Below are 17460 nucleotides of genomic sequence, written 5' to 3'. Positions count from 1 at the left end.
GCTGACAACTTATTGTCATGAACACACAAGTGTCTCTCCTCCCATCTTTTGACAAAAAATCACTACAAAATTTTCTACAGGACCTCATTTGATACAAATCAAGACATATTATGAAAGTTTTCCTCATGGAGTCATCAATGTTCTTGGGTGGCCCTGCACGAATCTCCTTGACAAAGAAGAAGCTCTTATGCCAATGGGAATGCTTAAAGACAGAATATAGTCCACTTCCTACAAACAATATTTCTTCCCTTGGGAAAAAATAAGGTCATTAGTGATTGGAGAATCCATTCCCTTAAAACTCGATGAATAGAGGGTCCAATTCTAAACGATGTTATGCCTTTAAAAACTGCTCAAATTTCCTTAAGTCATAAGGAGATAATGTCAATCTAGAAACTTATTAAGATTGATGTAGAACAAGATCCAAAGACCATGATAATGGGATACAACAATGATGTGGCTGCCAACAAAGAGGAGATGAATGTCCTCAGAATAATACTCCAAAACATGCAATTTGAGACTCCACAAACAAGGATGATATACTTGCAAGATATGAATCTCAAGTAGCTGTCGAGAAGATGGATGTCTTGTTGTTCTAAATCAATAAGGGCCATGTATGTTGAGATGCTAAGCCGATCAGAAAAACCAAGCTTTCGAACCATTGACACATGCAAGACCTGTGATATAATCTTAAGCTGTTCTAAAGTATCATCATCAAATGGTATGCAATTTGCATCTGCAAGGGGAATGAGACAATCTGCAGAAAGATCATCTAGAAATGGAGAGTATGAGGGTCTACATGGATCTCCTAAAGTCTAGTCGAAAGTGTGCTAGGACAATCAATGTCCATTACATCATATACATAGTGTCATGGTCAACACTAGAACAAATCATTCGTACAACATGGTCAATGATGTTACCCCAAGCTCCTAATGTGTCTAGGTCAGTTTTATTCCATGCAGATGAAGAGATTAAGCCACCTAAGATGTGTTAGGATGTGGTTTTGATAAGGCTCAAAATTACACTTTTCTATGGTGATGACATGAGGATGCATAAAAAACTCATGATGTCTACTCAAATGAAAAAACTTGAACCAATAAACACAGCACATGTAAAATAGATCAAATGAAGTCATCTCATGCAAACAACTTTTTTTATAGGTGTTACAATGTACAAGTAAGTGACGAGAATGTGAAAACACGAAAAAATAAATAAAATATACTTGTTGAAAAAATGCATGAATAAGATTGAAGAGCTGTGAAACATCTTTCCAATATCACAAGAATTGTGAAAATTGAAGATAATAACAATAGTTCACAAACTTGAACTTGGAAAGTACTCAACAAGACCAAAATTTTCAACTTGACAAATATTCAACAAAGAGTCAGCAAAAACTCAGCAACTTGAAAGTACTAGAACTTAAAATATCCTAAAGAAGAATTTTTTATACAAAATTCTATTACAAAATGTATCAAATTATAAATTAACACCTCGAAGAGAAAGAAACATGGTTTAATAGAAAAAAATGTAAAAAATGCATTTGACCCATGTTGGCATTTTTACCACGTTTTTCATACGTCTATAAAAGCGCAAGAGTTAAACTTGTAAAAGGTCGCCCAGCCAAAAAAATAGAGACTACTTGGCAACTTGGAGAGTACTTGCTGAGTTTGCAAACTATGATACTATCAAAGATTTGTGAGTTCGAAAGTAGAAAATGATAATCTGACTTTGGCTGAGGATAAATTGCTCCACAGAAAAATAAGACAATGAGACCTACACCATTGGAAAATACTTGAGACCAACGTTTCAATGGTATTCGTCTACTAGATTTCAAATCCATAACCTTGAGTTAGAGGAAAAAAGTCTCTCCCTTGGGCTAAATGGGGGCTAGGAGGGGATAGGGATTGGTCTTATAGTTGAAATTGTTGACGTTTTAGTAGCTTCTGTCGAATAAATCCTATGAGACAAAACTATTGAAGATAATATATTTATTATATATAAGATATGATATGTATACTTAACACAGACACACACACAAAATATAATTATCATGTAATGCTGAAGAAATTAATATAATGATCCAAGAAATATTATGCACACACACATATATATTTATATATACAGAGTCATAAATAATTGTCATTATATTAATCACATAATAATGAATAGACTTGTCCCATGAAGGGACATGTCTCTTCTTAGCTCATCCTCAATATAAATGCAAGAGAGATTGCTGCCTTTTTAAAACAAAGAAGTCACAACCAATGCTATTAAATTTGCAGTGATCATACTTAATTAGAAATCATTGAATATTCTTGAAATATGCCTTTTTTGACAAAAAACAACTGGATTCCCTGATTTTCCTGAATATTCCAAATTTTGTCAAAATATTTTTAGGAAGCTAAAACATTCCTATTGAAGTTGGATTTCTGCCAGTCATTGGGGCATTTTTGGTTGTTGGTGTAGTATTCCATCTATCACAGTCGAAGCTCTCTTAGACTAGAATATTCTTTTGAATTGGATTAATTGGCTGATGTTAAGATGCCCATGGATGAGTGGCCAATGTTGGTGAAGGGGTCGCTGTCAATAATGAAGGGGGGGCCTGTTGATCTATGCAGTGCCTCAATTGGGTACAAAATGTACCTAGCATAGAATGAAAAGCTTCCCTTTTGTACTGATTGTTTTTAATGCTTTTTTTCCTTTTTTGTGTTTTCTTATTTAATAACTTATAAAAACCTTTGAAACTCTAAGAACATATGTGAGATTGTATCTACATCGAAGAAAAAAACAAGTGGTCTTGGGGATGTATAGAGCCATATAAGTAGACAAAGTTTCATGCATACTCTTTGTGCTAATGAGGTTTTTCCCTATTTTTAACTTTTTAAATTTGGATGTTTGGATATGCAATCCTTATGTTTGTGGCTATTCTATATCCAATAGTGGTGCCTATTTTAGATGAGATGATTTTCTTGCAAGTAAAGAGCTCATCAAATTTGGATAGAAAATTACAAATCTGCTACTCGAATACCATTTTGGAGTTGATAGTGAGCCCCACATTTCCGAAACATTACCTGCAATTGAAAATGCCAATCATATTTGAATAGAAAAGCTTTGATTGAGTGCTATTGCATTCTTGAGTGAGAGATTGACCCACAATAAGTATTTAATATTGACTAACCAGTATTGAATTCATTATCTAGATGATTACAATGATTATAATGAATGCTTATAAAAGAAAAAGGAATGAAACCCTAGATGAGGATTAAACTAGATCACGACAAGTGTCCTCATCTAATGAATTGAAACGATATGAACTATGATTAGCTCAATCTAAATATAGAAAAGCACTCCTCAGTTTAGCTTTATCTTAAGTGAAAAAAGTAATAGGGGGACCTAATCAGTAATGATTAATTAGGTGATTATTTGGGGCATATTGTTATTTGGGACATCCAAATGACAAAACAACTTGCTGGCTCTTTAAGCTTCACTGCTATTTTCACCAAACAACTAGGAGGAAAAGACAAGTACTTCTAAAGTATACTTCCAACACTATGTTGTAATTCTTAGAGAGCTGCTCAGCATTGGCCCAACATCTTAGGTATATCCAAATCATGCACTTTTAAATGATCAGGGTAAATTGTTAGAACATCACAATCCTAGCATAATTTGTTTCCACAATTGTTCGTGTAAAGTACTCTAATAGTTCCTAGGTACTATTGCCTTTACATAAAAAGGTAGGCATTTGTTATTTTCTCTTTTGTGGCTCTGGAATCTCTTAGTTGATGGAATGGGCTCTAATTCTATTGGAGCTTGATTATTGTTATTTTGTTTCTAGGCGAGGTTTGGACGTCTTTCATGAGGCATGTAAAGAGGGTAGTTCCAGTCCTGTTGTCAAATATTTGTGTCAACAGAGCCCTTTGTTTCAATGGTATGCCATTGTGGATGAAGGAAAAATGACTTATTTTTCGGAAGAATTATTTCTTTTCACCAGAAACTGTGCTTCTTTTGTTGTTGAATGGAATTTAAAATTTGAGCGGAACATTTTTTCAGAAAGAGAATTATAGCCCCCTCATCAATTTTTCCAGCAATAGATCACATGCATTGAGTAATGGTATGCAGGATCACCAATGAGAGAAAGTCCCTTAGGTTTATCCTCTTCCTTCTTGAGGTTATGGGATCTCCTAGTTTGGGCGTTGGGATCTCTTCGACTGATTGTTAGAATAAAAGTTATGTTGTAGTAGAATATAAATTGAGCCAACTTAGCATGGGTGTAAAATCATGCCATGTTGCATATAGATAGGATAACATAAGTTGAAGAGTAGAGGTATCTTCTGAAAATTCAATTTGCACAAAGTGGTTATCAAGCTTCTAGAAAAACTCTCCGTAACTTTGTTTGACATGATGTGAATGAAAAATTCCTAGTTAATTTTTCCACTCTTTTATATGGAATGGTAATTGTTATCATGTAAATATTTAATATTACCTTCATATAATTGAGTGCCATGTATTTCCAACTATATGGCATTAAGAGATACAATTCAATTGGCATGGATATAAAAAGAATTAGTAGGTGATGTGTATGGTGATGGCAGCCTCTACTAGAATTAGTCTAGAACCATACATGACTTATTTATCCTAGATGATAGGTTCATATTCAAGGCTCCTTTTAATTAAGTCTACATGGATTTTCAGTGTTCTATAAAAAGAAACTCAAGACGTGGTCAACAAAGCTTTCCATTTTTACCTCTGTGAATTAGAAATTCTACTAGTTCCTTTTCCATCATTTTTCTTTTATATTCATTTCTCAGAAAGACATATATTGCTTAGTATCATCCATAGTAATGAGAATTGCTATGAAATCACTTGAATTGCCGGTTTGGCGATTCGATTCATGGTTCTTGATTTTTTTGGAACCGGTGAATCACTTCAACGATTTCATGGCATGAATCGCTGATTCATGCAAAAAATTTGCACGAATCCCCTTTGTGAATCACAAAAAATCGGTTCCGTAGGTAGGGAAAATATCAAGTCAGGTTTTAATTAAAACACATCTTTTTAAATGTTTTCTTTTTCCTTTTCTCTTTTTTTTAACCCTAAGGGGCCTTCTAATTGTTTAGCATGAGTAGAAGAGAGGAGAAGTGAGAGAGAAGAAGAGAAAAGAAAAACCACAGGTTTGCAACTAGCAAGAAGGAAGAGCACTAGAAAAGGATACATTTATAGATACTAATAGATATGCATTTATAGATACTGATAGACATACGTTTCATGGATCTTGATTCTTCATCTTACATACATTTATGATTTGATGTCTTATGGATCTTCATCTTACATACATTCTATGATTTGACTCAATATGATCCTATGATTTCTATTTACTTCAGCTATAATTTATATTTTAAGTGTAATGTAGTTACGTATGTGATGGATTTATCATTTGTGTTCCATGGTCATGTATGTTAGCTTCTATTTGATGATGTTATATTATGTTTAAGTTATATTAGATAAAGGGTGTATGAAACAAGTTTTAAATTGTTAAAATCTCTAAATTTCAAGTGTTTTTTAAATTTGCTGGTTTGTGGCTGATTCGATTTTGATTCATGGCCGATTCACAATTCAATTCGGCCTTGTCAATTCCGTTCTGATTCTGATTCTCGTTACTTTGGTATCATCAACTTCCTTCCATATAATGTTTTCCCCATGTTTGTCCATGAATCACAATTAATATTAACATTATAGCTAACAAGATAAGATAAGAAAAAATAATTTTATTAATCTCCAACAAGAGACCACGAAGGTCTAAGGGACTGCTCAGATACAACAAAAGAGACCAACCATCAGCAGTAGCACCAAACGGTGTCAAGGGAAAAGCAAAAGCAAAGAGCAAAGAACAACAAGAGCCGGGTGCAACAACCAACCACACACTAGCTGTCCACCACCACGGAGAAATTATACCAAATTATACCATAAATTTGGAATTCAGTACCCTTTTTGCCCTTTAGTCAAATTGGACTATTTCTTATCTAGGAAATACGGCTCTCTTATAGTTGCAATCTTAGGTTGAATGGTAGCTTTTCTTATATTGTTTTATGCAATGTTGCAAACTGAGTGCTCATTATTTCATTGGTTGTATGATAAAAAGTGTTCAATGTAATGAGACCTAATATTTAGATAATGTCACAAATTGAAAGAGCTGATTATTTTATTTCATCTTCAATAGATCCTAGTTATATATGTTTTTCTTTTCTACTCATGTTTTAACAATTATTACAAATACAATGATGTAACTTGGTGTATGCAGAATTTGGAGTTAAAATGTATCTGCATATGAGGACATGGGTTCTTTCATCCTTGTTTTGGATTGCAACAGTGCATGGTAAAATAGTCACAGAAACTTCTTTAGATTTGAGTGCTGGAAAAGTAAAGTCTGCTGTGTTTAAGTCTCCAGCATTTGTTTTGGGACCTGGACAAGTACAAAATAAATTTTATTATGGTATTGATTTTCCCAAAGGCCATATTGCACTCAAGAGATTTCATGCGGAGGTTGTAAATGAAGATGGAAAATCAGTTCCTTTGTCTGAGACCTATCTGCATCATTGGCTAGTCGGGAGATTTTACTATAAAACATCTACAACAGAAGAACAGACCAAGCCAAAAACTAAAAGACTCAACAGTTCAGACTATATCGTGGTGAAAAATGATGGTATTTGTCAAGGAAACACTCTTCCCCAATACTTTGGACTTGGATCTGAAACACGCCGTACCAATTCGTTCATTCCTGATCCATATGGAATTATAGTTGGAGATCCTAATAAATTACCTGAAGGGTACGAAGAGTTATGGTTCCTGAATGTGCATGCAATAGATACAAGGGCCGTTGTGAACACCCTTGGTTGCACAGAATGCAAATGTGATCTCTACAATGTTACAGAAGGTGAAAATCATCACCCACTCAGAAAAGACTATATAGGAGGATTAGATTGTTGCTATGATGGGACTCAGTGTCAACTAAAAAAAGGGGTTCAAGCAAAGCAAAGAAACCTTTACTTGAAATACACTGTATATTGGATGGATTGGGAAAAAAGTATTGTTCCCCTTAAAATATATATTCTTGATGTTACATATGCTGGAGAGAAGTCTGGTTGCCAGGTAAGTTACTGAGTGGTTTACTTCAATTTATATTTTTCTTTCCATGTGAAAGTAACTATGAAGTCTCAAGGATTGGTTTTAGCTACTGTTGATTGTTTCCACCATATTGGTATAGAGGGATTAAAGTTTGCCAAGTTGAAGCTCTAATTTAACTGTGTTTGAGGTTCATAGAAATAATCAATTTTTGTGCTGCAAAATACACTTCTAACTTATTTATCCACGTGAAACTAATTGACGCCTTATCCATTCTAGAGAAAGCTATACATTTATATATAAATCAATTGCCTCAATTTTGAATCCCTACAAATACTTATTATTTGAATTCTTCCAATCTGTAACTCTATTTCATCACAACTTATCGGTCCAGGTGAATGAATTGACCCTTCCAATGCTAACAGACATGCAAGAATAGTATTCTAGGGTACTAAACTTTACTGGACCTTAAGTAAATACCAACTTATCATCTTCAAAATGTCTTTTTTGATTCACAACTTTTTCCAGTAAAATGAGTGATATGCACAATTTCAGACAACACTATTTCTGTCTAGGAGCAATGAACGTACAGTTACCACACACTGCATGGAACCTTAACTTTGTCAGCTACAGATGGAAGAAGACATGCTACTAAGACTGCACAGCATCCCAAGATTGCTCAAGTTTTATATTGGGCTTCTCCTTAATGATTTTGAAAACAACAGAAAGTGATGGAAGATGGCAGGAATGAATTCCCTTGTCCATCTTAGCAATGAAGAAACCCTTATACAAATATGTAAACCTGATTCTAGTGATCTATTGTGAATCATTCAAAAAAACATATAGGATTTGGAGCTAAGTCAGGTGGTTGATATAGCATGCAAATTGGACTGTACTCAATCTTCCTTGGTCCTACAGGAAGCTTGATACATTCAATGCTTTATTGAGGGTGAATGGCATGAAACATTCACTAAAAACATTTCTCTCGTGGGTGGCCTACCACTAAGAAACTTAAGAGGAAGCTACTTGACATCCATAGAAATAGTTCCTTCCTTTGGAGGAAAAAATGGTAAAATTTGAGAAGGTCTGAGATATCCTTCGCTAGTTTTGACCTCAATCAGAGGTTCAAGGAATACATCAAATACTTTGCATACAATCTTTATGCCTGCTGGATTTTTGTTCCAGTTTGTTTATGCTTGCCTAGAATGATGTAAAAGGGGATTCAAATGCTTGCAAATGATTTTTATGAATGCTTCTAATAGTGCATGATAAGTTGACAATAGAATATAGACAATAGACAAACTGTTTCTGACCTTTCTCATACATACGAGTGACTGAAATCAACTTGTACAGAAATTTGACATATTGTCAAACACTTTCCATGCACCCTAGGAAAACCAATATTCATCTACAGCAAAGGGATAATTTTAATTTTTACAAACACTTGGCATGCATATTCAAGGCTGAAATCTTCGTCAACAGCAATGGATAATTTGTCAAACAGTTAAAATGCAACCTTTAATCTATTGATTATCTCTTTAAAGCCTTTACAATACCAAAGCATACCCAGACTTCAGAAGATAACAAGATTTCCAATATTCTGACAATGAAACAGCAGAGGAGATGATTGATAAACCATTCGATATGCTATTCTTATTAATGTTTCCACCTGAATTCAATAAATATTTATCTTAAAACTTCTGGTCTGCAAAGAATAAACTTCAAAACCCCCTGTGAAATAATTGTATTTCCTCCAATAAAGCACAGATGTTACTTCCCTATGAAGCCACCAGCACAACTGAAGAGAGGCCATGTCACCAAAATTGAATTAAGAACGAAACCCTGGGTTTCTTCTTCAAAGCCAAAGCTTCTCCAGAAAAGACAATTGTTGAATGATTCAAGAATAATTGAAATGAAACCCAAATCCCCTTTTATAATGTTTAATTTGCATTTTCTTAATCTCCTTTAATTTACTATTTTCATCTTTTTTTTCCTCCTTTTGGTACACAACATTAAAATATAAATATACTCTATGAAACATTTGTATTTCCCTTTTAAATAAAGTCCACTTAATATATCAATGATGTGGACTTAATAATTAATTCAGTGAATTATAGCTTTAATAATTGTTATAAGTCCATCATTAATCATTATTTCTCAATTCCGACTTAAACCTAGGAGTTGACCATTGTATCCATTGTGCTTCCAACTGCCTTACTAAAAATAGTAAGGGCCCCTCTCTAACATCCACTGACTTACTATAAATATTAAGTCCCTCAAAATGGAACCAAAAACCTCAAATAGCCTAACCTTAGAATATACCCACAATTTGGAGAGGTAAACACTGTCAACTACCACTTGAAGAAATACAAAACTCCCAAACTAGACCCTCCAATCCACCATACTAGCCTACGAGGGTCAAATGATAGGCTAATCCTTTGAACTTTAATGCTCATGAAAAAGGGGACATTACAAGCTCTGCACTCCATTAAATCTCAACTTCATTGTTTGATATTCATACATCATGTGTTACAAAGTGAAATAGCTATCTACCAAAATATTGAAACATGCACGCTTATCTCCCAAAAGCTGATACAAGAGCTAGATGATCAAACTTGAGTTTCCAAGAACAACTTGGCTAGCAAACTCTTTTCATTGAGACTGATTAAAAGGTAAGAAAATGAACTTTCTCAAAAAACGAAGAAATTGCAGATAAAGGAAAAAAAAGGCTGATTTAGATAGAGAAACTGCTGAATTGAACTTGTTCTTGAGAAGTCCATAGCTCAACTCACGGAAGCTATTCAAATAAAAGATCCCTGATAGATGCCCTTGCTGATCTGCTGTAGTTTTTAAATTAATAAACTATATTTTCCTGTGATTTCTTTGATGGTCTTTGAGAATAGACAGAAGTTGTAGAAGGTTTTGTTTTTGTTTTGTGATTTTTGATAGTTTTCACAATAGTAATGAATAATGAACAATAAATATGAAAGGAGACTGAAAATAAATAAGAACATAGAGCCAAATCAGAATTGCTATAAATCGTACCAGGCAAATTTCTGATTTATAAAGACAAATAATAAATCCAATGCAGTTCCAAGGAGCTTACATCCAACAATGATGCCAAACTGTTGCAAATGGCAGCCGTAAGACTGCAAGGAATCACATCCCAGCTGAAAGAATCAATCTGTAACGCTGAAACCATAAATCTGCAACCTGAATCCACAATAAAGAATGGTGTACTCTATCCCCGATAGAAACGCACACTGTCTGAAGAATCCAATGCCAATAACTGCTAAGGGCTACGTCCCAGCCAATCCAAAACCTGGGGTTTGCGTCCCAGATGAAGAATTGCTCTCTCAGAGCCAATTCACAAAAACAAGTTTTTCAATATGCAAAAGATGATCTTAGAATGAAGCTTCCATCTCCTTATAAACCCCTCTCAATTGCAAATCGGACCCTAAGTGTCTCCAAGTGGTGTTGTGTAGTGAAAAAGTTATAATTTCTTATTTTAAAGTGGTCATATTACTAGAAAATGACCTTTTTCCTCATAGATAGAATTTCATTCACTGAAATGCCCTGAGACCAAAGAGAAAGATTTAAAGAATTTTGAGACCTTTCCAACGAGCTATCGCACCATAGGATGCGCATCTAAATGAGGCCAAAAAACCCCTTATTACTCCAAAATGGCTAAAACTTAACCTTATTTAATTTATTTAATCACCAACTTAGGAAATATTTAAATATATTAAAATATTTTCCAAATGGTCCCAAAAGGTCCAAAATGACCAATCAAACATGAATCTGACCTTGTCACTTGTCTGTGACTGATGCCGAACAAGATGGGTCAACTGACAGTCCATCCCTAAAATCTAGGGATGCTCCTAAAAAGTAGGAGACAACCCCAATCAACCAAAATTGAGTCCCAATGACTCTCCCCTACTGTGTGCACCTCTGAGAGAATTGTCACTGAACTAGGAGTTCCTCCTAAAAAATAGGAGATGCAATCTAAGTTTCCAAAACGTTCGCTGAGGTCTCCAAATGCTTCCTAGACCACTCCTAGTCAATCCCTACAAATTAGGAATCCCTCCTAAATTGTAGAAAACTATTTTCTACTGCTCCAAACTACTTGGGAAGCTCATGCATGACTCTCAAAGCCCCTGGGTTTGTTCCCTCTATGCTCTGTTGGCCTATGGGAACCAGATAATAGATCAACCCTGCTAGAAATGTTTTCACTAAGGAAGGGCAGAAATTGGGGACATGACAGTCCTCCCTTCCCAAAGATTGCTTGTCCTCAAGCAATGTCAATCCAACTCCACAAAAATCAGGCAAGTCCATACCATAACCAAGAATGATCCCAGGGTCCCAAGCCATCCTGGAAGGTTTGTAGTTCCATCTTCTAGAAACACTGTCCTGCACTGCACCCAAACAAGTAACCTCCTGAAAACCCGCTGAAGGAAGATCAATCAAATACTGTACCAACTCTGTCAACTCCTCAATGAACTGCTCTTTGAAAGAATCAAACTGGATCATTAAAGGCGGAAACTCTAGTAAGCCTACATTGGCTTCCACATCTTCAACTATTGAACTGCAAATCCAAGTGCTTCCAGGATTCCAAATCCGCCTCAAAAGGGAACCACCATGCTGATGCTTCGTCACTCTAATATAAATATTAGTGAACCACAAGTTGTGAAGCAATTCATTAAGACCCTGAAGCACCAATGTATCAATGAGACCAGGGCCCGGATCCCAAACCAAAATACCAAATGTGCTGAATGAGATGAAGAAGTATCTCAACCTCACTCCATGAAACATACATACAATGAAGCAAACCAGCAAGGTGTGAAAGTGAACTCCCATAAACCAGTATTCCAACCCAAATGACCACCTAACAATGCTGCTATAATTCTGACCAGCAACTCGAATGATATCATAGACGTCATCATACCAATGCCAAACAACAAATGTCCCAAAGAAACACTCCTCAATGCCCTCATACTGAATCATGGATGTAGTCAATGCCAAGTCAAGTAGTAAATGATTCCAGCTTGGATAGCCACTAGTCCATAAGGAATCGAAGACTATGGAGTCACCAATCAACAAGGATACCACTGTCATATCAATGGATGTAGATGACAAACTTGAAGATGAAGTATGTATGCCATCATGAGAAAAACCAAAGCATGTGTCATTTGTACCCAACATTGTAGGATTATCAATTCTTGAATCCCATATCGATCTGAGAAATATTGCTTCACCCAACCACTGCGCTACTCTGATGTAAACGTCTGTATACCAAAAGTGAAGCAACTCAACATGAATGCACTGAAGAAATGCCCAACACATGTTGATACCAAGATCCCAAATCTTTGCATTGACACATCCCTCTGACATGTTGATACTCATTATGTTGTTGTTGTGAAACTGTACTTCATCTAACCAACTAAGAACTTCACTCCAAATGAAGCCACAATTACTACCAACGACCAATGCTGTTAGGAATTCACATATAAGCCAATCATCGGCAAGGAAAGTTTGTTGAATACTTTTCCAAGTCCTCCAAATAGCTGCTGCAACTTTACCTATATTTCCACAAATTAATGTGCCTTCATTAAAGGTTGTTAAGTAAATGTTTTGTTTAACCATGTAACCAACGAAGTCCCTTATATTCTGATCTTGAAAGCCCAATGTAATATTTAAAAAGTCTGAATCTTCAATCAAAAGGTACATCACTGCCCTATCATATGGAAGAGGTGATAAACGCATTGATGAATGAGAGATGTTTCTAATTCTCAACAAAGACAAGCTCTTTTTGGCTGGTCCACTAGGTATGCAACTTAATATATCATCAACTCTTGGTAAGGAAGGATCAACTTCACACTTGAACACCCCAACTTGAATGTAACCAACCCAAGGTTCAAAGTTTGACTTATGAGATGAAAGAGAATTGCTGTTCAAAGTCAGAAAATCAGAAGTATGTTCATACCGTTCCACAGTTTTTTGCGGTCTTCTCTTGCCTCTCCTTCCAAGGTGGGTGACTCCTCTAAAGGTGCTAGTCCATGGGGTGTGTTCAAACGAATATAACATGTCCCATTAACTGCCTTAGCTGCTCAAAATCTGATCCATACCTTTATCTCCATAACTGATATGTTTTCCATTACTAACAAACTCCAAGGTGTAGTATGCCAAACAAACCAAACATTATCAAAATGCAATATCTTTTTAGTAAGCAACCTCTTAGTCTCCCTAATCATCTCTTTAAGACAGGATGCTTCATATGATCTTAACAGTTGTCCTTCCATTGTAGATGATGTATGACTAACCAAATCAGAATCAATAATGTTCCATTCCACACAAATGAAAATAACACTTGTAGCTGGTCCATCAAGTGCGAAACTAATATCATCATTGTTTGGAGCCTTTAAGGGGCTCTTTAAAAGAGGAACGTCATAAACTTCATGATGCAAACTAGACCAAACTGAGTTTTCTAAATCATAACTCTTTTCCTCTTCACACATCTCAACATGCTCTTCTTGTGGACTTGCCTCAAGAAGCTCTTCCCTTGTATGCTCAACATCCTCACTTTCTTCCCTTGGAAGAAATAAGGATCTAATGTATGACTCTCTTTGTCTTCTTGCATTATTAGGCTGATTGCATCTTTCCTTGACCTCTTGTAAGTTTTGTCTTGCTTGGGCAGCAAGCATCTTGGCCTTCTTAGCTCTATGTGACCATCCATTGCACGTCTCTTGAGCCTTTTTCACATCTTCCAAGGTGGGGTAACACAATCAAAACCTTTGTGGTTTGAATCCACAATATAAATCTCATGTGCAACACACTTAACCTTAGTACCATCATAGGAAGACTCAACAACCTCATTACCTCCATGTGAAATGGATGATACCACATGACTAGAGCTACTGTTGCAAAAATTGGAATAAGTATTAGACCTTGGAGACATGCTTTCAGCATCCCTAATGGACTGATCCATGATTGTAATCTCTTCCATTTTGTGTTCAACTTGATGAATCAATGGTGTGCTATGTGTCTCCTCCTGATCTAGAGTTATTTCTTCTTTAAGAATCCCACCTGATGACTGATTTTTGTTTTTCATAGGCTGCAACTCAAATGATAACACATCTTCATGCCTTTCTTCTGCATACCCTGCAAGTGACTAATCCATTATGGTGTTTTTATCATAAACATGGATAGGTTGACACAAATCTTCTTTCTCACATGAAAACATATCATCAACTATGGCATGGTATTCCTTTTTTGCAAGCTTAACCTTATGACAAATTTTTGGATGCATGTCAATGTAATCTTTGAAATGAAAGTTCTCCCTAACATATTGAGGAAGAGTATTATACTCCTCAAGTATGCTAATTACTTCCGTTTTCTTGTCTAGTGGCAATGGATCCTTTCTAAAAGAAGATGATGATCTACTAGCATGTCCAAATTTCCTTGACATAGAATCATTGAACTGCTGCAATTGAAGCTTGAATTTTTGTTGTGACTGTTCCCATTCTTTCCACAGGGTTATATCTCTTAACAATTTTGCCATAATGAACTACAACGCTGACCAACTGAAACTAACATGCCAGACCAAAAATCGACCCTGTACTGCTAATATGAATTATCAAAACTTTTGATCCAGTACCTATATGCCAAAATGAATTATCAAAATTTTTTAGCCAGTACCCAGATGCTGAAATGAATTATCAAAACCTTTTATCCAATACCCAGATGCCAAAATGAATTATCAAAACTTTTTAGCTAGTACCTAGATGCTGAAATGAATTATCAAAACTTTTTATCCAATACCCAGATGCCAAAATCTGTTGTGACAATTTCTCACAAACCCTACAGGCTGGTAGGATGTAGGCTCTGATACCACTGAAAGATCCCTGATAGATGCCCTTTCTGATCTGTTGTAGTTTTTAAATTAATAAACTATATTTTCCTGTGATTTCTTTGATGGTCTTTGAGAATAAACAGAAGTTGCAGAAGGTTTTGTTTTTGTTTTGTGATTTTTGATAGTTTTCACAATAGTAATAAATAATGAACAATAAACATGAGAGGAGACTGAAAATAAATAAGAACATAGAGCCAAATCAGAATTGCTATAAATCGTACCAGGCAGATTTCTGATTTATAAAGCCAAATAATAAATCCAATGTAGTTCCAAGGAGCTTACATCCAACAATGATGCCAAACTGCTGCAAATGGCAGCCATAAGACTGCAAGGAATCACGTCCCAGCTGAAAGAATCAATCTGTAACGCTGAAACCATAAATTTGCAACCTGAATCCACAATAAAGAATGGTGTACTCTATCCTTGATAGCAATGCACACTATCTGAAGAATCCAATGCCAATAATTGCTGAGGGCTACGTCCCAGCCAATCAAGAACCTGGGGTTTGCGTCCCAGATGAAGAATTTCTCTCTCAGAGCCAATTCACAAAAACAAGTTTTTCAATATGCAAAAGATGATCTTAGAATGAAGCTTCCATCTCCTTATAACCCCCTCTCAATTGCAAATCGGACCTAAGTGTCTCCAAGTGGTGTTGTGTAGTGAAAAAGTTACAATTTCTTATTTAAAGTGGTCATGTTACTAGAAAATGACCTTTTTCCTCATAGATAGAATTCCATTCACTGAAATGCCCTGAGACCAAAGAGAAAGATTTAGAGAATTTTGAGACCTTTCCAACGAGCTATCACACCGTAGGATGCGCATCTAGATGAGGCCAAAAAACCCCTTATTACTCCAAAATGGCTAAAACTTAACCTTATCTAATTTATTTAATCACCAACTTAGGAAATATTTAAATATATTAAAATATTTTTCAAATGGTCCCAAAAGGCCCAAAATGACCAATCAAACATGAATCTGACCTTGTAACCTGTCTATGACTGATGCCAAACAAGATGGGTCAACTGGCAGTCCATCCCTAAAATCTAGAGATGCTCCTAAAAAGTAGGAGACAGCCCCAATCAACCAAAATTGAGTCCCAATGACTCTCCCCTACTGTGTGCACCTCTGAGAGAACTGTCACTGAACTGGGAGTTCCTCCTAAAAAATAGGAATGCATCCTTAAAAATAGGAGATGCACTCTAAGTTTCCAAAACGTTCGCCGAGGTCTCCAAATGCTTCCTAGACCACTCCTAGTCAATCCCTACAAATTAGGAATCCCTCCTAAATTGTAGGAAACTATTGTCTACTGCTCCAAACTACTTGGGAAGCTCATGCATGACTCTCAAAGCCCTTGGGTTGGTTCGCTCTATGCTCTGTTGGCCTATGTGAACCAGATAATAGATCAACCCTGCTAGAAATGTTGTCACTAAGGAGGGGCAGAAATTGGGGACATGACATCAAATGGCAAAGATTTTTAAGGAAAGAGGACTCCTAGAAGCTCATCAATTAAAACAACAAATGGAGGAGGTTTACAAATTACATAATGCTGCTTCTCAATACTCAACACCTCCATCTTCTATGTCTCAACAACCAAGGATGTCTTATCACCTAGCCTCTTAGTCATAATAATATTTTTGTTTACTTTCAATCATCTAGATGATGAATTTCCTTTTAAATGGAATGATGTAGAAGCTTGAAACATATATTAATTTATTGTACGAGTTGCTATAGAATGCTCTATACCCTACAAGATTTTGCTAAATTTTGTAGCCACCCAAGATCCAGGAACTTGTACGACAGAACAAGAGAGATCAAACATGAGAGAATAATGGTATTCTATCAAAGAAGAAATTATACAACAAGAATGGATCAATTAAATTGATTGATATTACAAAGGGAAACCCTTGGTTATATAGACCAAGGTGAGACATAGGATTGCATAATATTATGATATGTGACTTAATCTTATAACTTGAGACTAAGTGATAACTATCCTACATGTGTTGTAAGTTAACTCAAGTGGGAATAGGACCTAGAAGATGAATTAACTAGGTCAAAAACCTCTTTCACACTAACATCTCCACTTAAGTGCAACTTAGGGAGAATGTACAAAATGCACTATTGCAAAGAGGGGTCAGCTACTAGACCATTCTAGGTACCCATGTGCAAATGTAATCTCTCACCAATGAAAAGGAGGAGAAAACCTAATAGGACAATAGTCTACAAAAGAGAGAGACTACAAGACTCTTTGAATAACGAATGAGAAGAAAAATGTAAGGAAAAAGTCCCACTCATAAGAGATAAGAAGAGAGACCATGCAACCCTTCTCAATGTAAATTCTTCTATAGTGTTGGTAGATGCTCAATAATGAATGTTGAAGATGATCCTGTTGGAAATTTGTTCAATGCTCCCCTCGGGATTCGTGATAAGGGCTT

The 17460-nt window shown here is 35.7% G+C and overlaps 1 protein-coding gene across 1 annotated transcript in view; it reads left to right on the top strand.

The window, feature by feature from the left end:
* LOC149540927 (uncharacterized) overlaps positions 1-17460 on the top strand; it is a 64735-nt gene that overhangs the window by 37465 nt on the left and 9810 nt on the right. The window contains exon 2 of the mRNA XM_089799767.1: positions 6296-7143. Within this exon, the coding sequence (XP_089655893.1) occupies positions 6310-7143 (834 nt within the window). The 5' untranslated portion in view covers positions 6296-6309. The remainder of the gene's footprint in view (positions 1-6295; positions 7144-17460) is intronic.

Source organism: Cupressus sempervirens, chromosome 9 (assembly GCF_028749045.1).
Source record: "Cupressus sempervirens isolate cs-2001-9-10 chromosome 9, ASM2874904v1, whole genome shotgun sequence".
In the NCBI taxonomy this organism is placed as follows: Eukaryota; Viridiplantae; Streptophyta; class Pinopsida; order Cupressales; family Cupressaceae; genus Cupressus; species Cupressus sempervirens.
The sequence above is the reverse complement of the archived record's forward strand: the minus strand, read 5'-3'. Positions and strand labels throughout refer to the sequence as shown.